The sequence below is a fragment of the Dermacentor albipictus genome, chromosome 5, assembly GCF_038994185.2.
Source record: "Dermacentor albipictus isolate Rhodes 1998 colony chromosome 5, USDA_Dalb.pri_finalv2, whole genome shotgun sequence".
Taxonomy (NCBI): domain Eukaryota; kingdom Metazoa; phylum Arthropoda; class Arachnida; order Ixodida; family Ixodidae; genus Dermacentor; species Dermacentor albipictus.
In genome coordinates, this window is record NC_091825.1 from 58848666 (window position 1) to 58866747 (window position 18082).

Here is an 18082-nt window from a genome sequence, read left to right on the forward strand (position 1 = left end):
CCATTTTCAGCAAAGATTTCTACGTGCACAAATTCACGAATTTCGTTTTCAAAGTGTTACTAGCTAACAGAGTCAGAAAATCAGTTCAGCCTTCTTCAGAGGGACCAGAAAAAAAAGATATTGGAGCATAGGATAATACAATTTTTGTTACTACGATGTTCATAAACTTTTGACAATTCGCCTGTGGAACTTCCTTCTCCCGACCTTTTACGCCTCCTCAAAATAAAGCGTAATAAACAGTTGCTTTGAAAACAGAAAACAATTCCGGTCGGATATGTTCATCTCATTCGAAAGTTGAATTTACGGAAATGTAAATGATGGTTTCAATAAATTGTGCAGCAAGACGCAATGATTCCGCAGTCTCATTACATGGCATGAATTACATGAAATTTATAACTCGTGAATCTTCCGATGCACACTCCCACCTCTTTTCGTTCATTGCTCGTTAGCTCCCAAATCGAGTGCGGAGTTCGGGATAGCTCGAGTAGATCTTGCTCCGTTGCTATGCGGCGTGGAGAACGCTTCCCTATGTTTCTAAAAGCACTTGGCCAGTTCGTATTCATACGAAGTGAGCCTTCTTTTCTTTCAGAACACCTTTTGCTAAACAAAGCAATTTTATTACGTGAGTTGTCAAGTTTTCATTCAAGAACAATTTCTGCGCTTCAAATTACTCTTTTTTTGTGCCATTGAGCCCTGGTGTCCCGACTTCCGAAAAGCACAAAAATCGGGGAACAAAAATTTTGTCTCCTGTTAGCATTTGAAACGCTTCCGTGTCGCGTTGACTACACTCAGCAAGCTTAGGTTTTCAACCTATCGCATTTCCCAAGTCTTTCTGTGTCATGTCCAGGGGCTGAGACGTATCAAGGGAGCAACAGAGGCCGATATCGGCGTATCCATGGGCGTCATCCTTCACCGGGTGGCAGGCCCCTGGTTGTCATTCCAGAGCCCTGTGTATTCTAATAATGACACATTATTTATATATAGCTCGTCGGCGAATGTGCTACGAAACAACAAGTGGTGCGCGAAAACTTCGCTGGTTCCTCTATAGCGCATATCCGTCTTAAAGGCGTGTTATATGCGATGTACATACCGCCACATGTGTCGCACAGTTATTTGGTTTGCATGCACACATGCATCAGTACGGCAATACAGACAGACAGACAGACAGACAGACAGACAGACAGACAGACAGACAGACAGACAGACAGACAGACAGACAGACAGACGGACGGACGGACGGACGGACGGACGGACGGACGGACGTCCCAGACGGACGGACGGACGGACGGACGGACGGACAGACAGACAGACAGGCATACATACATACATACATACATACATACATACATACATACATACATACATACATACATACATACATACATACATACATACATACATACATACATACATACATACATACATACATACATACATACATACATACATACATACATACAGACAGACAGACAGACAGACAGACAGACAGACAGACAGACAATGAACTTTTATTCAGATCCTGAGGAACTAGCCGGCGGAGACCCGCTGGGGCCCCCGGCTGGCCGCTGGCTGCTCCCATGTCGGAATCGGGAGGCCAAGCCTCTCCGCTCTTAACGGGCCCTCTGGACGGCCCTGGACTGGAGCTTGAGGTGCGTACTAGATATGGCCTCGTCCATGTCCCGTTCGCTGGTGAGGGACGTATCCCGTAACGCAGGGCACTGCGTTACGAATACTGAAGTGCTTTTATTTCCCGATAGTATTATCCAGGCTGCACTGAGAACGACAACAATCTGGACAGTATACAAGCATCGTAATAGTATTTATAATATTGTATTGCTACTTTTTTCATTTAATATACCTCCCAGGGCCAAGGGCATTACAGAGGGGGAGTGGTAAATACAAAAAGAAGGCAAAGACAGTTGGTTACATGAGTGTTTATATGGCACCTGTATATACAATATTAGCTAAGGCTTCACGGAACTGTTCATAATTAATAAGGCCTACAACGTCGGCAGAAAGATGGTTCCAGTCACGCGAGGTACGCGGCAGGAATGATTGTGAAAAACTTTTAGTGTTGCATGACAAAATACCGACTTTGTACTGGTGATCAATACGGATACATAAATTGGATGGGGGATGAGGTGATCTCGTAGAGTATGGTGATGGTACAACTTGTGGAAGAGGGCAATACGAGACACTTTTCTTCGAGATGCCAGCGATGGGAGACAAAGATTAGATTTCATGTTAGTTATACTCGCTCTGCGGTTGTAGTTAGCAAGAATGAAACGTACAGAGTTATTTTGAACCATCTCGAGGTCAGTGATTAGGTTTTCGACTCCGGTATGGGACTCCGGTCCCATACCGGAGTCGCGTATTCGAGTTTGGGTCGTATTAATGTTTTATATACCAAAAGTTTCAAATCGGTAGGTACGTTGAAAGAGTTGTGACGTAGATAGCCAAGCACGCGATTAGCGTTTTTGATTATGTTCTCAGTATGAAGAGACTAGTTTAGGTTAGAAGTGATGTAAACACCAAGATATTTATATGAAGAAACTGATTCCAACGACCTGTTGTTACTGTAGTACGACGGTATTGTAGATGTTTTCCTAGAAACACGAATGACTTTGCATTTGTTAATATTGAGCTTCATTAACCATTCATTGCACCAGTTCTCTATAGTGGTAAGGTCTGACAGAAGTAATTCAATATCCTTAGCATTGGAAACTTCTCTGAAAATCACACAATCATCAGCGAATAGATGGATATTGGAGTTTATAAGCGAGGGAAGATCGTTAATGTAAATTAGGAACAGTAGGGGTCCAAGGACGGAACCCTGTGGAACACCTGAACGGACCTCTGTAAAACCGGAGTTAATGCCGTTAGCACAAACAAATTGCGAATGGTTGAGAAGAAAACACTCAATCCATTTCAAAAGGTTGCCGTCTATGTTAAGTTGTTTTATTTTATAGAGTAATAGTTTGTGACACACCTTATCGAATGCTTTTGAAAAATCTAAGAATATAAATTCAGCTAGTGATGATTTTTCAAGAATATGGTGTAGTACATGTGTAAATGATATTAATTGGATTTCACAGGAGTAAGATTTCCGAAAACCATGCTGTGCTGACGTAAAAAACGAGTTCAGTTCAATGAACTTAACCAGGTTAGTAAAAATAATATGTCCATCATTAAGCTTAATGACACCGGATGGAGCAACAATTATGGAGGCCAGGGTGACATAGTTACGGTGCTGTGTACTTGGCATATGTGTGCTGGATGTGGCTGTGAAATTTTCCGACAATGTTTGGTTTAGTATGGTGGCAGAAAGGTCGGAAGGAATTAGAACAACGGAAGAGTCGGTTAAGGCAAGGCTGTTGTCAGTCGAAGGAATAATTGCACGCCAAAATTTTTTAACATTAGTGGTAAGCATTGAAGGGAGAACCTGTGATTCGAAGTGCTTTTTGGCGTCTTTGAGCGCTTGCACATATGCGTTCGACGCCGCAGTATATGATGCCCAGCGTTCAATTGGGGGTGAAAGCTTTGCAATGCGGTAGAGACGCTTCTTTTTATTTGATAAACGCTTAATGTAATTATTGTACCAAGGAGAGTTTGTGTGAGTTGTAATGGTGCGTTGAGGAATGTGATGTTCAGTTAGATGGTTGACGGTTGCTGTGAACATGTTCCAATTAGTTTGTATACTACGGTGTTCAAAGCCATTAAAGGAAACGCGAATTAACGAAGATAGTGCATTATTTATGGCCTGATAATTTGCTCTGTAGTAGTCTCGTATTAATTTTTCTTCTTAGTTTTGGGATGGTCTAGTTTAATATCGAACTGTGGAAGTAAGTGGTCGCTAATTCCTGGCAGGTACGTTACAGGTGATACCATATCGGGTTGTTTAGTGAAGACTAAATCTAGTGTATTCGCCGTGGTAGCTGTTATTCTAGTTGCCTGAACGCAGATGTGCATGAGTGAGAATACTGAACACACATCTAAAAAGTCACGAGCTTGAGATGAGAGTGGGGATATTAAAGGGGGGTCGGTATTCCATGTGATGTTTGGTAAATTAAAATCGCCAAGTAGGAACAGCGGTGATGAACTTGATCATATTTAAATGGTACATAATCAAACTTGCATTAAAGGCTGCTCTTTGTGCGAGCCACAGTGTTTATTCTTCGTATTTTTATTGAATATTTGGTCATTGAATATTTCGCGATCTTTATTCACAATATTGTGCCTGTTTTCTCATTTGAACTTACAATGCCCAGATAGCAACCATCCCAGCAAATTGTCCTAAATATCATTCGCCTGCCGATGACGCTTTCACAATTGAGTGCCAGGAGCCTTGTACAATCTGCATTTTTGGCGCTAGTATATTTTCTGTTTGGGATCACGTTAAGAACTGGAGATGTTATGGTATTGCCAATTTTGCAGCTAGTAAGCAAAGAAAGCTGCGCAAGCATATCGCTTGTACGAACCCCTATATCATTCATCTCAAGTGCAAAATGGGTAGATTTAAACTAAAATAAGCCCAATCTGTAGTATTAGCCAAAGTACAAAGTAGTCTTGCGCGCGTACTACCGTAGGTCAAAGTACAGTACTTTAGAGTAACGCTACCCACTTTCACCAAAGCGTCCCAGAATAAATTCAGGGGCTATCTCAGCGAAAAAGAAATGTAGGCTTATGGAGTTTTAGCTGACGATGCGATTACCACATGTCGAACAGATGCTGTTGCGTACACTGTCTTATTAGTCTATTTTCCTCTGTCATTTCTGCTCGTCAGATGCCATAGAAGGTAGTGCTCGAAATGGGATGTCTATATATTTTCATAGAGTTGTCTCTGTGATGCATACGCTTTAGGCCAAACACCTTCTTGCTTCTTATAAGAGACTGAGTGTCTTTCTGCGGGCACACGAAAGGTATCTTGTACTCTTTCCAGTATATATAGTTCGTGCTTCGCTTGATCTGCAAATTCCCCTTATATTTGAAAGGCCGCACGAGTCGACGCAACCTTCAAAATGAAAAATGGGATGTCATTAGCAAGAAAGAGGCCATATTATTTCCCGTATAAATGTATTAAACATACTAAGCACGTAAATTTCGAAATACAATACTGAATTCTTTGAGCAGAGCATGCTTTGAACAAGCTTGCGGCTTGCCATAAGAAATGCATTTTCTTAAGGGACTCAGCTTGTTTCGCTTATGCATTTGCGTTGGTTTCCATATTCATTTGTGGCAATAATGATTAAATTCATTTTTACGTTTTAAATTTTTGAATTTTGCATATCACTTGATAATGTCCCTGTGAAAAAGCTAGTAAAAATGCTAAGAAAACTGCACCCTTATTTTCTGTTTGAATCTGGGATTCAAACACACCAGAATAATCAAGAAGAATTTGTATTTGTGGGGAGGGGGCGAGCAGCACTGGGTACGGTCATCTCGTTACTCCTAGACTTCAGGTGGGCCCTTTTTGTTCTGTTATATGTTACTGATAACTTCACTTGACAATTCCCATATACCATATTTCTGCTACAAGTTCTTTGAGTTTGTTGAAGTATCTGACTCAGAAGTGATCATTTAGGTGAGGAATTGAAGACGTCCCTCAAGTGCCATCCGCATAGGTAATTTGTGATAGTACTTAAGAGGTCCATTATAAAGCCATGTTTCTAAATGCCGCCGCATCTAAATACTTATTGTTTGTTAGAAAAGTAGTCATACATATCGATGCATACTTGTACCTTAATGTATACATGCGTGAAAAGCATTCAGATGCCAGTAATTAACAGTAAAGCAGAAATATAGAGCCACAAAAGCGATTTCGGTGGTACCAAGTATGACGGTAGGATGTATGAGCGCATTCCACTGCTCGATGTCAAAGTATTACATCAGCCTTTGTACACTACATACGAGTGTCACAAAAACGCTTTGCTAATAAATTTTTACGTCAAGCAGTTCGTGAGTGCAATGGACACCTGTTTTGAGGAATTTTGAAATTGACGTGAAAATTGGATAATGGAAATGTCAAGTTTGAAGCGTAATCAACAGTGAAATAATTTTTTGTTTACTTGTTCAGGAAAAAAGTGGTGCACCACACTTATTTCTTTAGACCAATAGATTGCACGTGACGTCTGAGAGCGGATATATAAAGTGGTTGTAAGAGCGTTCACAACTACAGGACTCTCGCCGTCTTCGTCCCATTTGCTTTCTTCGCATCCATTCTACAGGTGAGAGATGCATACCTATACAGTTTGCTATCGGACAGAGCATATAGGTCCTCAGTTTTCAACATATTGAAAGAATAATCATATGTGGCTTAATATTTCAAGGAATATTATCTTTTATTCCAGACAATGTTATTGGTCTACAGGCTGTTTCACTTTGGCTAAACTTTAGGAACATGCAAATGCTACTTAGCTAGTCATTCGCGATACTCTGCGTAGCGTCGCTTCGAGATACTGAGATTTTGCTGCATTACATCTAATTAGACAATTAGTCTTGAATATAATACAATTGTCCATTATTGAAAATATTTAAAATGTGTCATTAGGAAAACTGTGGAGCAACATGAGAAAAAAGCGTTTTTGCGAGCGTGAAAGAAGCCCGCGAATACGCGCAAAGTGCGTCGAGCGGCCAGTCGCACGGCAATTTCGCTTGTATTTATCCGCAACTCCTCGTCATTTACTTCATCTCCGCGGATTTTGCTCTGATAGACTGTTCAGCCAATACTGTCCGCCTTGAGCTGCTTTTTCTGGATCCCACTGAACCACACCCCCGACGCCTCAGTCCTTTATACTACGTTTTCTTGCCACCCTCGGCACTGACTTACGTTGACTTTGTGCCATCCACACCTGTGTCTGACGATCACTACATCGCGGCTTCCGTTCAAGACGTCCTCCTTACACACGGTATCACAGTACCTCATACAGTTTTATCTGCTACGGTGAATAGCGTCTGCCTGCCAGTGGTAAATTTTTGCTTGGCCGCAGAAATGTTGTCACGCGGGATGTCTCTGGCCCAGCTTTGCTCATTCTAGAATCACTCAGTAGCACCTATTGCAGTGGACGACAATTCAACTGACTCACCTCTACCATCGCACTCTTCAACTTGTACAATCGATGGCTTACAGAACATGATTGCACCCGACATGCCGTCCGAGCAGGCTCATGAGCTCTACCGTGTTCTGTTTTATTACTACTATATATTTGAATTTAACAATCGTCCTTTGAGCCAAACTACAGCTGTTCATCGTTGCATAAATACCGGCGTTACCCTTCCTGTTCATCGCCACTCGTATCGAGTGTCGCCGACTGAGCGTCAAGTTATTCATGCTGAAGTTCGCAAATCCCTTGCCAAGAACATTATCGAACCGTCGTGTAGTGCATGGGCGCCACCTGTTGCACTGATGAAAATTAATATGGCTCATGGCAATATTGCATGGATTATTGACACCTTAACAGGGTTACAAAAAGGACATGTATCTCCTACCTCGCATTGATGATGCACTTGACTGCCTCCCGGGTGCTTGCAGTTTCGCATCTATTGACCTTCACTGCAGCTGCTGGCAGGTTGCCGTGGATGGTCTAGACCGCGAGAAGACGACCTTTGTAATGCCTTACGGTCTTTTTAAATTCAAAGTGATGCTGTTCGATCGATGTGACGCTCCTGCCACATTTTAATACGTGATGAACGTCCTTCGTCGCGGTTTCAAGCGGTCCACCTGATTCTCCTTCTTGGACGAAGTTATAGTATTCTCCCCATTCTCCCCAACATTCTATACGCACTACCAGCGCCTCTTAGCACTCCTCGACGTTTTTCGTCGAGCAGGTCTGCAACTCGACGCATCAAAGTGTCAATTTGTACGTCACTAGATTACCGTATTTGGTCATCTCATTCATGTCAGCTGAGCACAACCTGACCCAGGCAAAATTGCTGCTTTTACGCACGTCCCTGTTGCAAAATGCGTCAAGGACGTGCACAGCTACATCGGTCTTTGCTCTTACTTCGACCACTTCATGAAAAATTTCGTGGCATTGCACGAACACCAACCGACCTTTTGAGTAACTTCTCGCATCTAATCGACCTCCTCACAACGCCGCCAGCTCGTCCGATTTCGATTCTTCTACGCCTACCGAGGCCAGTACTGATGCCAGCGACGACGGAATCGGCGCAGCACTCACACAACACCACCACGGCAACGGCCGTGTTATTACTTGCGGCAGCAGGCTCCTCTCATCATCTGAACGCAACATTTCTATCAGGGAGTGCGAGTGTGTCGTCCTGGTTTGGGCAGTTGCGAAATTCCGCCCATACTTATACGCCTATGGTTGAAGTGTGTTGTTGACATCCCTGCCTTTCCTCTCTTTGCTCTCTCTCTTCAGTCGTTCTTCTCTCTCTTCATTCAATGATGCTAAAGGAAGACTTCGTCCTTGGGGCGTTACGCCTCCAAGAATATTCGTACTTTGTCATCTAGCAATCTCGTCGTCTCCTCAAGGACGCTGATTGGCTGTCACGCTAACCAGTCACCAAGCCTGAACACGACGACAGTAGTACCACCAACAGCATTTTCTAAGTGTCTGCCTTTTATTTATTTATTTATTTCGGATACTTTCCTGGCCCGAAGGCATTACAGAAAGGAGTGGTAAGTGAACAAAAAAAGTACATCATTATACAATAATAGGTATTACAAAACGGCAGAAAATACAGCAGTTTTGAAGTTGCCAACGTCAGAAATGGCAGCGATGGAGGGAGGAAGGTCGTTCCAGTCGGCGCTGGTTTTAGGAATAAAAGAACCATGACACATCTTTGTTCTAAAATATGGAACACCAACTTTAAACATGTGATCGAAACGGGATGAAATGTATGAAGGGCGAGTAATAAGATGATCCTTTAATAGTGGGTTGTGGTGATACAGCCTGTGGAAAAGACACAGTCTAAAACATTTACGGCGCAATGAAAGCTCCGGTAACGCAAGTGTGTTTTTCATGGAAGTAATGCTGGCGTAACGGGAATAGTTAGATAAGATAAAACGTGCTGCGCGATTCTGGATGGATTCTAGAGTGTTTATCAGTGTGAGTTGATGGGGATCCCATAGCCTTTGTATCTGATTTTCTTCAGACCTTCCCTAAACATCGACGACGGGATGTGCTCTTCGAGCTCCATGACAGACACAATGCCCGAAACACTGGGGTAACTAAGACATAGGACAACGTCTGCCGCCGTTTCTATTGGCCTGGTCTCGCTCCCTCCATCCGACACTATGCTGCAGCCTGTGAACCTTGCCAGCACCAGAAAACTCCTCAGATGCTAGCAAACGGTCAGCGCCAGCCGATCATCGCCCCTGCGGAACCGTTCTCTTGTCTTGGTTTAGGCCTGCTTGGCCCCTTACCCAGATCATTCTCTTGAAACAAATGGGTAGCCGTTGCAGCTGATTACGCCACCCGATGCACCATGACACGGGTTCGCCCGACCGTATGCGCCACTGACGTCGCAGACTTCCTCTTGTGAGACATTATATTGCTTCATGGCGCCCCAAGAAAGCTGCTTACTAACCATCGTCGTAACTTGCTGTCGAAATTATTGCCGACATTGGGCGCTCATGCTCCAGTTAACACAAACTGGCAATATCATACCGCCCTCAAGCTAACCGACTGACAAAGCGATTAAACTGAGCTCTCACAGATATTCTGTTCATGTACGTATCGAAGGACCACCATGACAGTGACATCGCTTTCCTTACGTCACACGTGAGTACAATTCTCCCCGGCACGTCTGCGCTGGATTTTCCCCATTTTATCTACTGTGCGGTCTTGAACCAACCATTCGCCTTGATAATACACTTACTAGTGCTACAACCTCAACTAGCGAGAATGCGCACGATGCCATCACCCTCGCCGACCATGCAAGTCAACTTCCCGTATTCGAGTGCCGGCCTTGCAAACCACTTAGTAGCGTCTGTACCACGTCCGCCATCCTCACGCACAGTTTCTGCATTGTGCACAGGTGCTCCTGTGGTAGCCCTCTCTTCAAGTCAGACTTTCAGGGAAACTCCTTTCGCAATACACTTGGCTTAAGAAGGCATAAAAACAAAGGTGAATCAAAATTCTCCACTGACACTACTACTGCGTACGATACACGAATGAAGTCACAATCAAAATGAGGCAATCAACCTGTTCCTAGCCTACATGCGCGTAAATACAGCAAATAAACGGAAACACTGACGCTCTCTTTACTCAAGCGCTCAGCAATCAGGCTTTAGTAAAAAAAGAACAACGAACAAACTAAATTTTTGTTTGTCGTGAACAGAAAAGAAGAAGAGCCTAAAACAATGCACTCTTCTTTACATCTTCCCTATTTCAGATGGTCTCGAGTGGGTCGACCATTGAGTCTGCGCACTATTGAATAGCGAGAGAAGCACAAAACTGAGTTGCCCGACCCAAGGCGACATTTGACCCGCGGCATTAGAATTCTCGTTGGGCAGCGCATTCACGGACCTGCATGAGCGCTGTCCCTTTGTCCGCTAGGCAGTGGCCTTTCTTTCACCCAGGAAAGGCGCGGCCATTGAGGCAGACTTTCGAACATTCCCGGCGATTCGTCACGTTCGTATGCTTACAATGCCTTGACACCACTGAGAACAGGCTGCATTTGCGGTGTCTGAATTTCGGTGAAATCATTTATTTGCCGTCGTCCGTTACGCCTATTCTATATTTTGATAACCGCCTAAGCTTCGATTTAGCCCGCTCGGGTTTACAGGCGCCACCTTTACTAACCGCGTCGAGCCGAGTTTCGCCATTCGCCAGCACTTTGACTTTCATATGACCGCACCTACGCTGTAGGCTTCGCAACGCGCCGCTCTGTTGGCCGCTGCAGCCGGCTTGGCGCATGCGCTCTCCGCAGCTGGGTCGCCGCCTGACCACGTGGCGCTGCGCGTGCCTAGCTAAGAGGAGTGCCGCCATGAGTGCCGCACTCGCCTAGTCAAAGCGAAACTGGTCATGGATGGGAGTGAGGCCCGGGCCTCTCCTCTGGGCGTTGCGGGGGAGCGGCAAGCTTTCAGCCGTTGCCGCCGAGCGGTGTCTGATTTCCCCGCGAATATCGTCCTGCGAGCTGTTCCACTGGAGAGGGTCCGGAATGCTACATGCGTCGTACCAACGAAATCAATATGGCCCCCACGTTCGCGCCTTTTCCGTTGGTGCTTCGACGCTGCCCATGTTTGCGGTGTCTCTTAAAATGTCTAGCACGTGCGCTTTCCCTGTGGTACAACAGGCGTCGCATCGTTGTATAGCCGCCATACCTGGTTTAGCGAAGATACATACCTAAGTATAATAACTGCAGCGAAATCAAAGGTTAACCGAGTGCAACCAAGATTTAACTAGGGTACATAAACCAAGGTTTAACTTGGCATATCCTGGGTTAGCTGAGCTAAGACCCAGACAACTTTTACTTTCTCCTTCCTCAGAATGCGGCCACCGTTGGCCGGTAATCCAGCCCCCGACCTCGTGCTCTGCAGTGGAGCGACTTAGCCACTGAGCCATCACGGTCTAGTACACTTAGATTATGGGGTTTTACGTCCCCAAAACTGCGATCTGGTTATGAGGCATGCCGTCGTGGGTGAATTCGGATTTTTCCTAACGTCTTGTCGCTTCGCGCTTGACCCGGATCGTATCGGCACCCGAGCCCAAGTTTCTCGGTTTGTGCTTTCGTCCCCTGCCCTCGGCGCTGCTGGCGAAGCTTGCGAGCTTGACTCTTACTCCCAAATATTCTGTCTTTTCGTTTCAACAATGCCACTCCGGGCGACAAGACCAAGGTAGACTCGTGGTAGTCGCTTGATGTCTGTACTTCTCTCAGAACATGACCGCATCTCAAGCCATCTCAGCTAGCCGACTCGCCTTGCGGTCTATGCTCCACAGACTGAATTTTATCGCTTCCATCGAAATTAAAAGTGCCACTGTGAGACACTGTTTCCATGGTGGCCTCTCCAGACTACGAAAGAACGTCTTGTTCGCGCTCGTCACACAGAGGGCGCACCAGTACCACAGGATTACCAATGCTTCATGAGCTAGTAGCCATCTTCATAGGCGGTATGTCTTCGACAAAACCCGCCGTGGTTGCTCAGTGGCTATGGTGTTGGGCTGCTGAGCACGAGGTCGCGGGATCGAATCCCGGCCACGGCGGCCGCATTTCGATGGGGGCGAAATGCGAAAACACCCGTGTGCTTAGATTTAGGTGCACGTTAAAGAACCCCAGGGTGGTCAAAATTGCCGGAGTCCTCCACTACGGCGTGCCTCATAATCAGAAAGTGGTTTTGGCACGTAAAACCCCAAATATTATTATTATTATTATGTCTTCGACAAAATCGGCATTGTAGCTATCTTCTTGGCCTTCGGAGGTGGCCTAACTGAACATCGTTAGCATTCATCGTAGTCCCTATTCTCCGTACCAAGCAGGACCTTAAAAATACACGCGACGGTAGAAGGCAGCCACAAGATCACGCTCTCAGACCAAAAGTCAGGGCTGACGCTTACTTCTTTACACACTCATTCAAAATCAGAGAAAATCAAAACGAAATGTTCGCAGGCCTTGAATGCGTAGAAATAGCCGCAGGGTCTTTCCCATTTAGGTTCTTGTATTTCCTGTTTAAGTCCCTTCATCCATAGAGCGTACTGTCATGCTGGCTCTTTTGCCTCTTGCTCGCGCCTCCTGCGCTTTTCTTCTTCTTCACGCTGAGGCCTCTCACTTCCACCTCATCCGTTTGCCCCCAGCTTTCGCTCAACAATCGTTTCCCAAGCCTCGTCACCTTCATCCACCCTCACGTGTTCTTCCTGAATCACGTCGAGAGTCGATTTTCTGGTTTTTGCGGAGGCGGTGGAAATGCCCAACTCCTCGCAAACTTGATTGAAATCCTGAACTTGGAATCACTCCATTGTGATCTCGTGTTGCTTGCCCACTAAATTTTCCATTACTTCAAGATATAATCGACTGTTTAAAAAAAGGAAATTCGGAAGTCAAAGGCTACCGAAATTCAAATTACTGTCCTAACATATGCCCATGCCAGACAAGTTTCGAGACATGAAAAGCAAACGTCAGGTACTAACCCAGCTAAAGTGGCTCACACCAGTCGGCATCGTAGCGGATATCGAGTGGTGTAGCGGGCGTCTTGGAGCTTCCTACCGCGCAGCTTTCCATCCGTTGTTGAAATATTGGTTCGCCAATCCCATAGTTTGAATCGACTATAGCGACTCGGGGTCGAAGTTGAGAGGCTGACTCTTCGAGCCAACGAAGAGGAGACGAAGCGCTTTACACAATATGTACAGATATAGCAGGTAATAACGTAGAGGTAGCCATGCTGAAGAGTGCACCAAACTGGCAGGGCGGCTGGTAGGGTCCCTCTCCTCTAACATTGGGTTGGTTCTGCCTTAAATCTCATTCGTGATCCGACATCGGCAGGAACGAAGCGGGGCGGGTGCTGACGTTATCCATATCGGATTCACCTTTCGTCGGGGCAGCACTCTTGTCGTCGCGTGCCACCGGATTCCTCGGTTCGGCAAACGGGAGGGAGTCGGCAGGTCGCGAAACATTGCAGGTTAGGAGTCACAAGGCCAACTACTTCAGAAAAACGAGAGAGGGAGGCGGGGGAGCGCTCCTTGCTTCAATGATAGCCTTGCAGTGTGGCGCAACCCTGGGTATCAAGCGACAACACCCCATAACAGGCGAACCGATAAGAAATAGCGTTACGGCGGATATATTTGAAAGTCAAGTATGCCAGTAAGCGCAGAATGCGCCTGAAATCAAGGAAAAGCTGCCGCACGAAACCGCATCATGGCACACCTCCCTGGCTTCGCCTGCGCCCGGCATGGGTGCCAGTGAAGCAGCATCCATGAAAACACAGCACAAACTTGTTCTGTCTCTCTACAGAACTCGCAAAAGACGTGCTATCAGTAGATGAGTAACTAGCATATACCAAGCAATACCCATAACTAGCTATCATGTTTTCTGTACAGATATATCCGTAATCATTTGTCATGTGCAACAGCATTCGCTTCACACCCGCAGCATGGTTAGGTAAGACTGATGAGTGATGGATTCGGCAACAGCATCCAAGAGGCTTAGAAAAAAGCAGTCATCGTTAGACTGAAGCCAACAGCTGTTTCTTTCTCATTAAAAAAGATAGAATGGTTTTAGCCTTCTGCAAACGAGAAGTTCAACTGCAACATATAATTCCTCAACATGATTCTAGTTAGAGGCTCAAAACGTGTTAAGCCTGGGGAGCAAAACACACAAATAATGCAACGATTCTTTTAGGACTAAATGCCCAACACTCATGTTGTATTTTAGAGAACGACCTTCGTTAAGCTCTTGGAACCTATTCATCTGTTAACTTATAATTGTAATTATATCACCTGTGATATAAGCACGTGTAAGATACTTCGAATATGCAGCCTAATGTTTCTCACAGCGTCATCACACTGTAAGCATATCATGGTTGTATTCAATTACGTTTCCGGGCAAAAAAATAGTTAGAACTCTTCGCGAAGAGTTCCTAATTTTTTCGTTGCAAATGCACCAATTCTAGTAAGATTATTCATTAGGAACATTGAAATAATTAGAGTTCATCCATATATTTTGAAACCTAAATCCAAATGCGCAAACAGAGGAGTAGATGAAGGAAGTTATAAAACATGAGTCTATTACTGTCGCAGAAATAATATTTAAATATGTGTATATACTTTCTTCTGTTCAGCTTTCTAGTCGAACACATGGACGGCTTGCTTGGAAAACACCTCTTCCTGGTGGTTGCTACCACACTCGGTAAGATTACGCAGACAAAGAGGGTTTTACCTATACTTGACTTGGGTGGGTGCCCACTCGAAAGGAGATGCCGACAAGGTTTGCAAAAATTGTCGTAAAAAATGTTCGTTTCTTATGCGTTCGTGGTGATATAGGAACAAAGAAATGAGAAATTTAAATCACATATGATTGTGAAGAATGGCACTTACCGGTGTCACATTCCCTCTATTGCAATGCACTGCTCATGTGTTCACTTTCTTTATTGCAGTATGGTATAGACGTAATGCACTTGATACCTTTCATGGGTTTTCAAATTAATACCCCAGCAACTATTATTTTGGTACTTTTAGTGAAATCAAAATAAATTGGCTTTTTGGCCGTCAAATAGGGGGGTTGCAAAAATGAATCTATTTCACGCCGCCAGTAGCCTTTTCTCTAGATGATTTGCATGAGTGAGTTGCAAGAGCTTGAGCTGTTACATTACGAATAATTTTTTTGGCAATTCAGTAAAGTTGTGTTGTCAGTGCATTTCAAAAACATTCAACTTTGGCTGAAATGGGTGGCCATAACAATAAGTAATCACCATGCAATATCTAAACAAACATACGGTATTCAATAGACATTGCATATATGAAACCTTAGCTTGATGCAAGTAAAAGGCTATACCATGGTACTAATTATTTTGATTACATATCTACGGCTTGTTTTTTACCTCTCTGTTGCGTAAAGCAGGACAGATCAGACACACGAAGAACGTAACCTGTCAACCCACCATGGTTGCTTAGAGTCTATGGTGATGGGCTGCTAAGCACGAGGTCTCGGGATTGACTCCCGACCACGGCGGCCGCATTTCTATGGGGCGAAATGCGAAAACACCCATGTACATAGATTTAGGTGCACGTTGAAGAACCCCAGGTGGTCCAAATTTCCGGAGTCTCCCACTGCGGCGTGCGTCATAATCAGAAAGTGGTTTTGGCACGTAAAACCCCACAATTTAATCAACGTAACCTGTCTTAATTGCTAAGATATCACGAACTGCCGATCCCCTTGATGCACACAGGCCTTTACTTTTATGCGCTCACTCCGGCGCTATGCATGCGGTGACAGTGACAAGAGTCGCCAGCCGAGCACGCTCGGTGTAGACGAGGGTGGGCCCTGCTATACTCATACGCCTAAAAGTTAGTTGTTACGTTCGAGCATTCAGTATTTAGTGACTGGGTCTGTCAGCGTTCGGTTCGGCGCAGCGCATTCATTTCATCTTATTGACGATCGTGGAACAAGGGAATCCTTAATCGGGGACATCTATCGGGGACGGGGTATCGGCCTTTCGAAGCCTATCAAACCCGTAACAAAAGTTTTATGTGGTGGGTGCTGTCTTTACAAGATGATTTTTGGTCTTTTTCAAATGAGACTGTAATTTCAAATGAGACTGTATATATACAAGTTGTTCTACACTTTGGGGAATAAATGACCCAGCTTGATACTTGAACTGTCAAGATTAAGAAATGATGGCTCTAAATATCAAGACCTACATATATAGATATATGTATGTATATATATACATATATATATATATATATATATATATATATATATATATATATATATATATATATATATATATATATATAGTACTCTGGTTGCTCTTGATTTATTCTCGCCTGTTGGATCATACAAATGAACCACCGCCTTTGATTTGTCACTTTGCAGCTGCACTGATTATGGCACCACACGAAGCAGAGGCAATTCCAAGCTTTATCACGGACGCTATTTCAAAGTTCATTGGACGAAATGAAGAAAATGACGAATAGCGGAAGCGCCTGCGTTGGCGATACAGTGTGGGCGATCTGCGTTCCATTCACGACGCCTGTTCGTAACTGAATAAAATGAATGAAGCAAAAAATGGCCTGGAATGAATAAACAACTGCACATCACTGTAGAGAAACTTTCTCTTTTATGCCGAATGCCACTTTTTGCTAACCTTTTGAGGGTGAATGACGTAAATACACGGCGCCGCGAACAAGTCCGAAAATGGTCGACGCCGTATATTTACGGCCCCGTCTGTAGGTTTAATAAACGCGCCAATTTCGTAACTTTTTCTTTTCTGTCATGTGCTGCCACTATGTGGGAATACAGGAATTTTCTTTTGCGCACCTCCCTCTCTCGGTTGTTGTTGCATTGTTTGTTTTAGCGTTAGTTTCCTCCCACGCGTCTATATACTACCGCTCACGCATTGGCGCGCGTGCGGGCGGGCGGCGGTTCGGCATTTGTTCCGCGGGCGGTTTCGGTTTCTTGCGCTTGCAAGACTGAGGGCTATCTCGTTACTAAACGTTCAAAGGGCAACCGCGTCTTTCTCTCTCGTTTAGTGCTCTTCGCAGTGCGCATAGGATGGATGCCGCCGTGCATGCGTTTCCGTTGCTATCTTTTTTTTTTGGGGGGGGGGGGGGACACTCGCGAAAATGCCTCTGGTTGGCGATGAGACGAAGATTAGCGGAAGTCTGTCACACGTAGTACTTTTTTTGATGCGCACACAACTATTCAGTTTTCTTGAGTGCGCGCACCAACGCAGTTCGATTGCGCTGTGGATGCACATATTCGATATTATTGTAAGAGCAGGAAAATTTGAGTCTTGCGAAATATTCTCGTGTGTGCACATTCAGGGCCTTGAACTATGTGTATAAAAATGCATCAAATTTTTATTTCTGATAAGTTTATTTTCCTTTTATTGTTGTTATTCATGAATGAAGAGTACATATTGTCACAGCCTAGTAGGAGACGGCAAAGCCGGTGTCGAGGAGGTGTAAAAGCACTTTATGAGAGCAGTCAACGCGACATCGTTGTCGTCTCTTATTCTACTCGCGCGCTACTTCAGCGTCGTTCTGATTGCCTGGCACATACCCGCGGCGACCATATAGGATGTGGCATTCGCCCCTCCTTTGGAATGAAAGGCATCGTCCCGATGCACCAATCCCCGCACGGTGTGCACAGACGGTGCAAAGTTGAGGTCATGAGAAAAAGTATGGCTTCATACGAAGCACGTGCCCAACCTCGAGCAGATGCCGCCGGCGTTTGGAGCAGTTTGACTGTCGGGGACAACTTCATAATTCACATCACATTCAAGTATCTTCAAGTAATTCACATTCAAGTATCTTCGCAGGAGCTTCTCAGACAGCCCCCGCCGACGAATAGGAGTCCAGACCCACACCTGGTTCCCGAAGTTCTATGTGACGGGTCTGTGTCGAAGGTTGTATTGTCGGGCATCGTATTCCTGTTGTTTTTTGATTCGCAAACGCGCAAGCTT

The 18082-nt window shown here is 44.8% G+C and overlaps 1 protein-coding gene across 6 annotated transcripts in view; it reads left to right on the plus strand.

Annotated features, from left to right (window-relative positions):
• The window catches only part of LOC135911185 (uncharacterized), a 32817-nt gene extending 16119 nt beyond the window's left edge, over window positions 1-16698 (plus strand). For 3 of the 6 annotated variants that reach the window (XR_010567246.1, XR_010567243.1, XM_065443372.1), the window contains 2 exons: window positions 14735-14802; window positions 16492-16698. Coding sequence is in view for 1 of the 6 variants with exons in the window: in XM_065443372.1 (XP_065299444.1) it covers window positions 14735-14802; window positions 16492-16592 (169 nt within the window). In the remaining 5 variants the exon portion in view is untranslated. Of the gene's footprint in view, window positions 1-1516; window positions 1650-6073; window positions 6225-14734; window positions 14803-16491 lie in introns of all 6 variants that reach the window. The other 3 variants (XR_010567244.1, XR_010567245.1, XR_010567247.1) reach the window with 3 other exon arrangements.
• Window positions 16699-18082: the final 1384 nt, after the last annotated feature.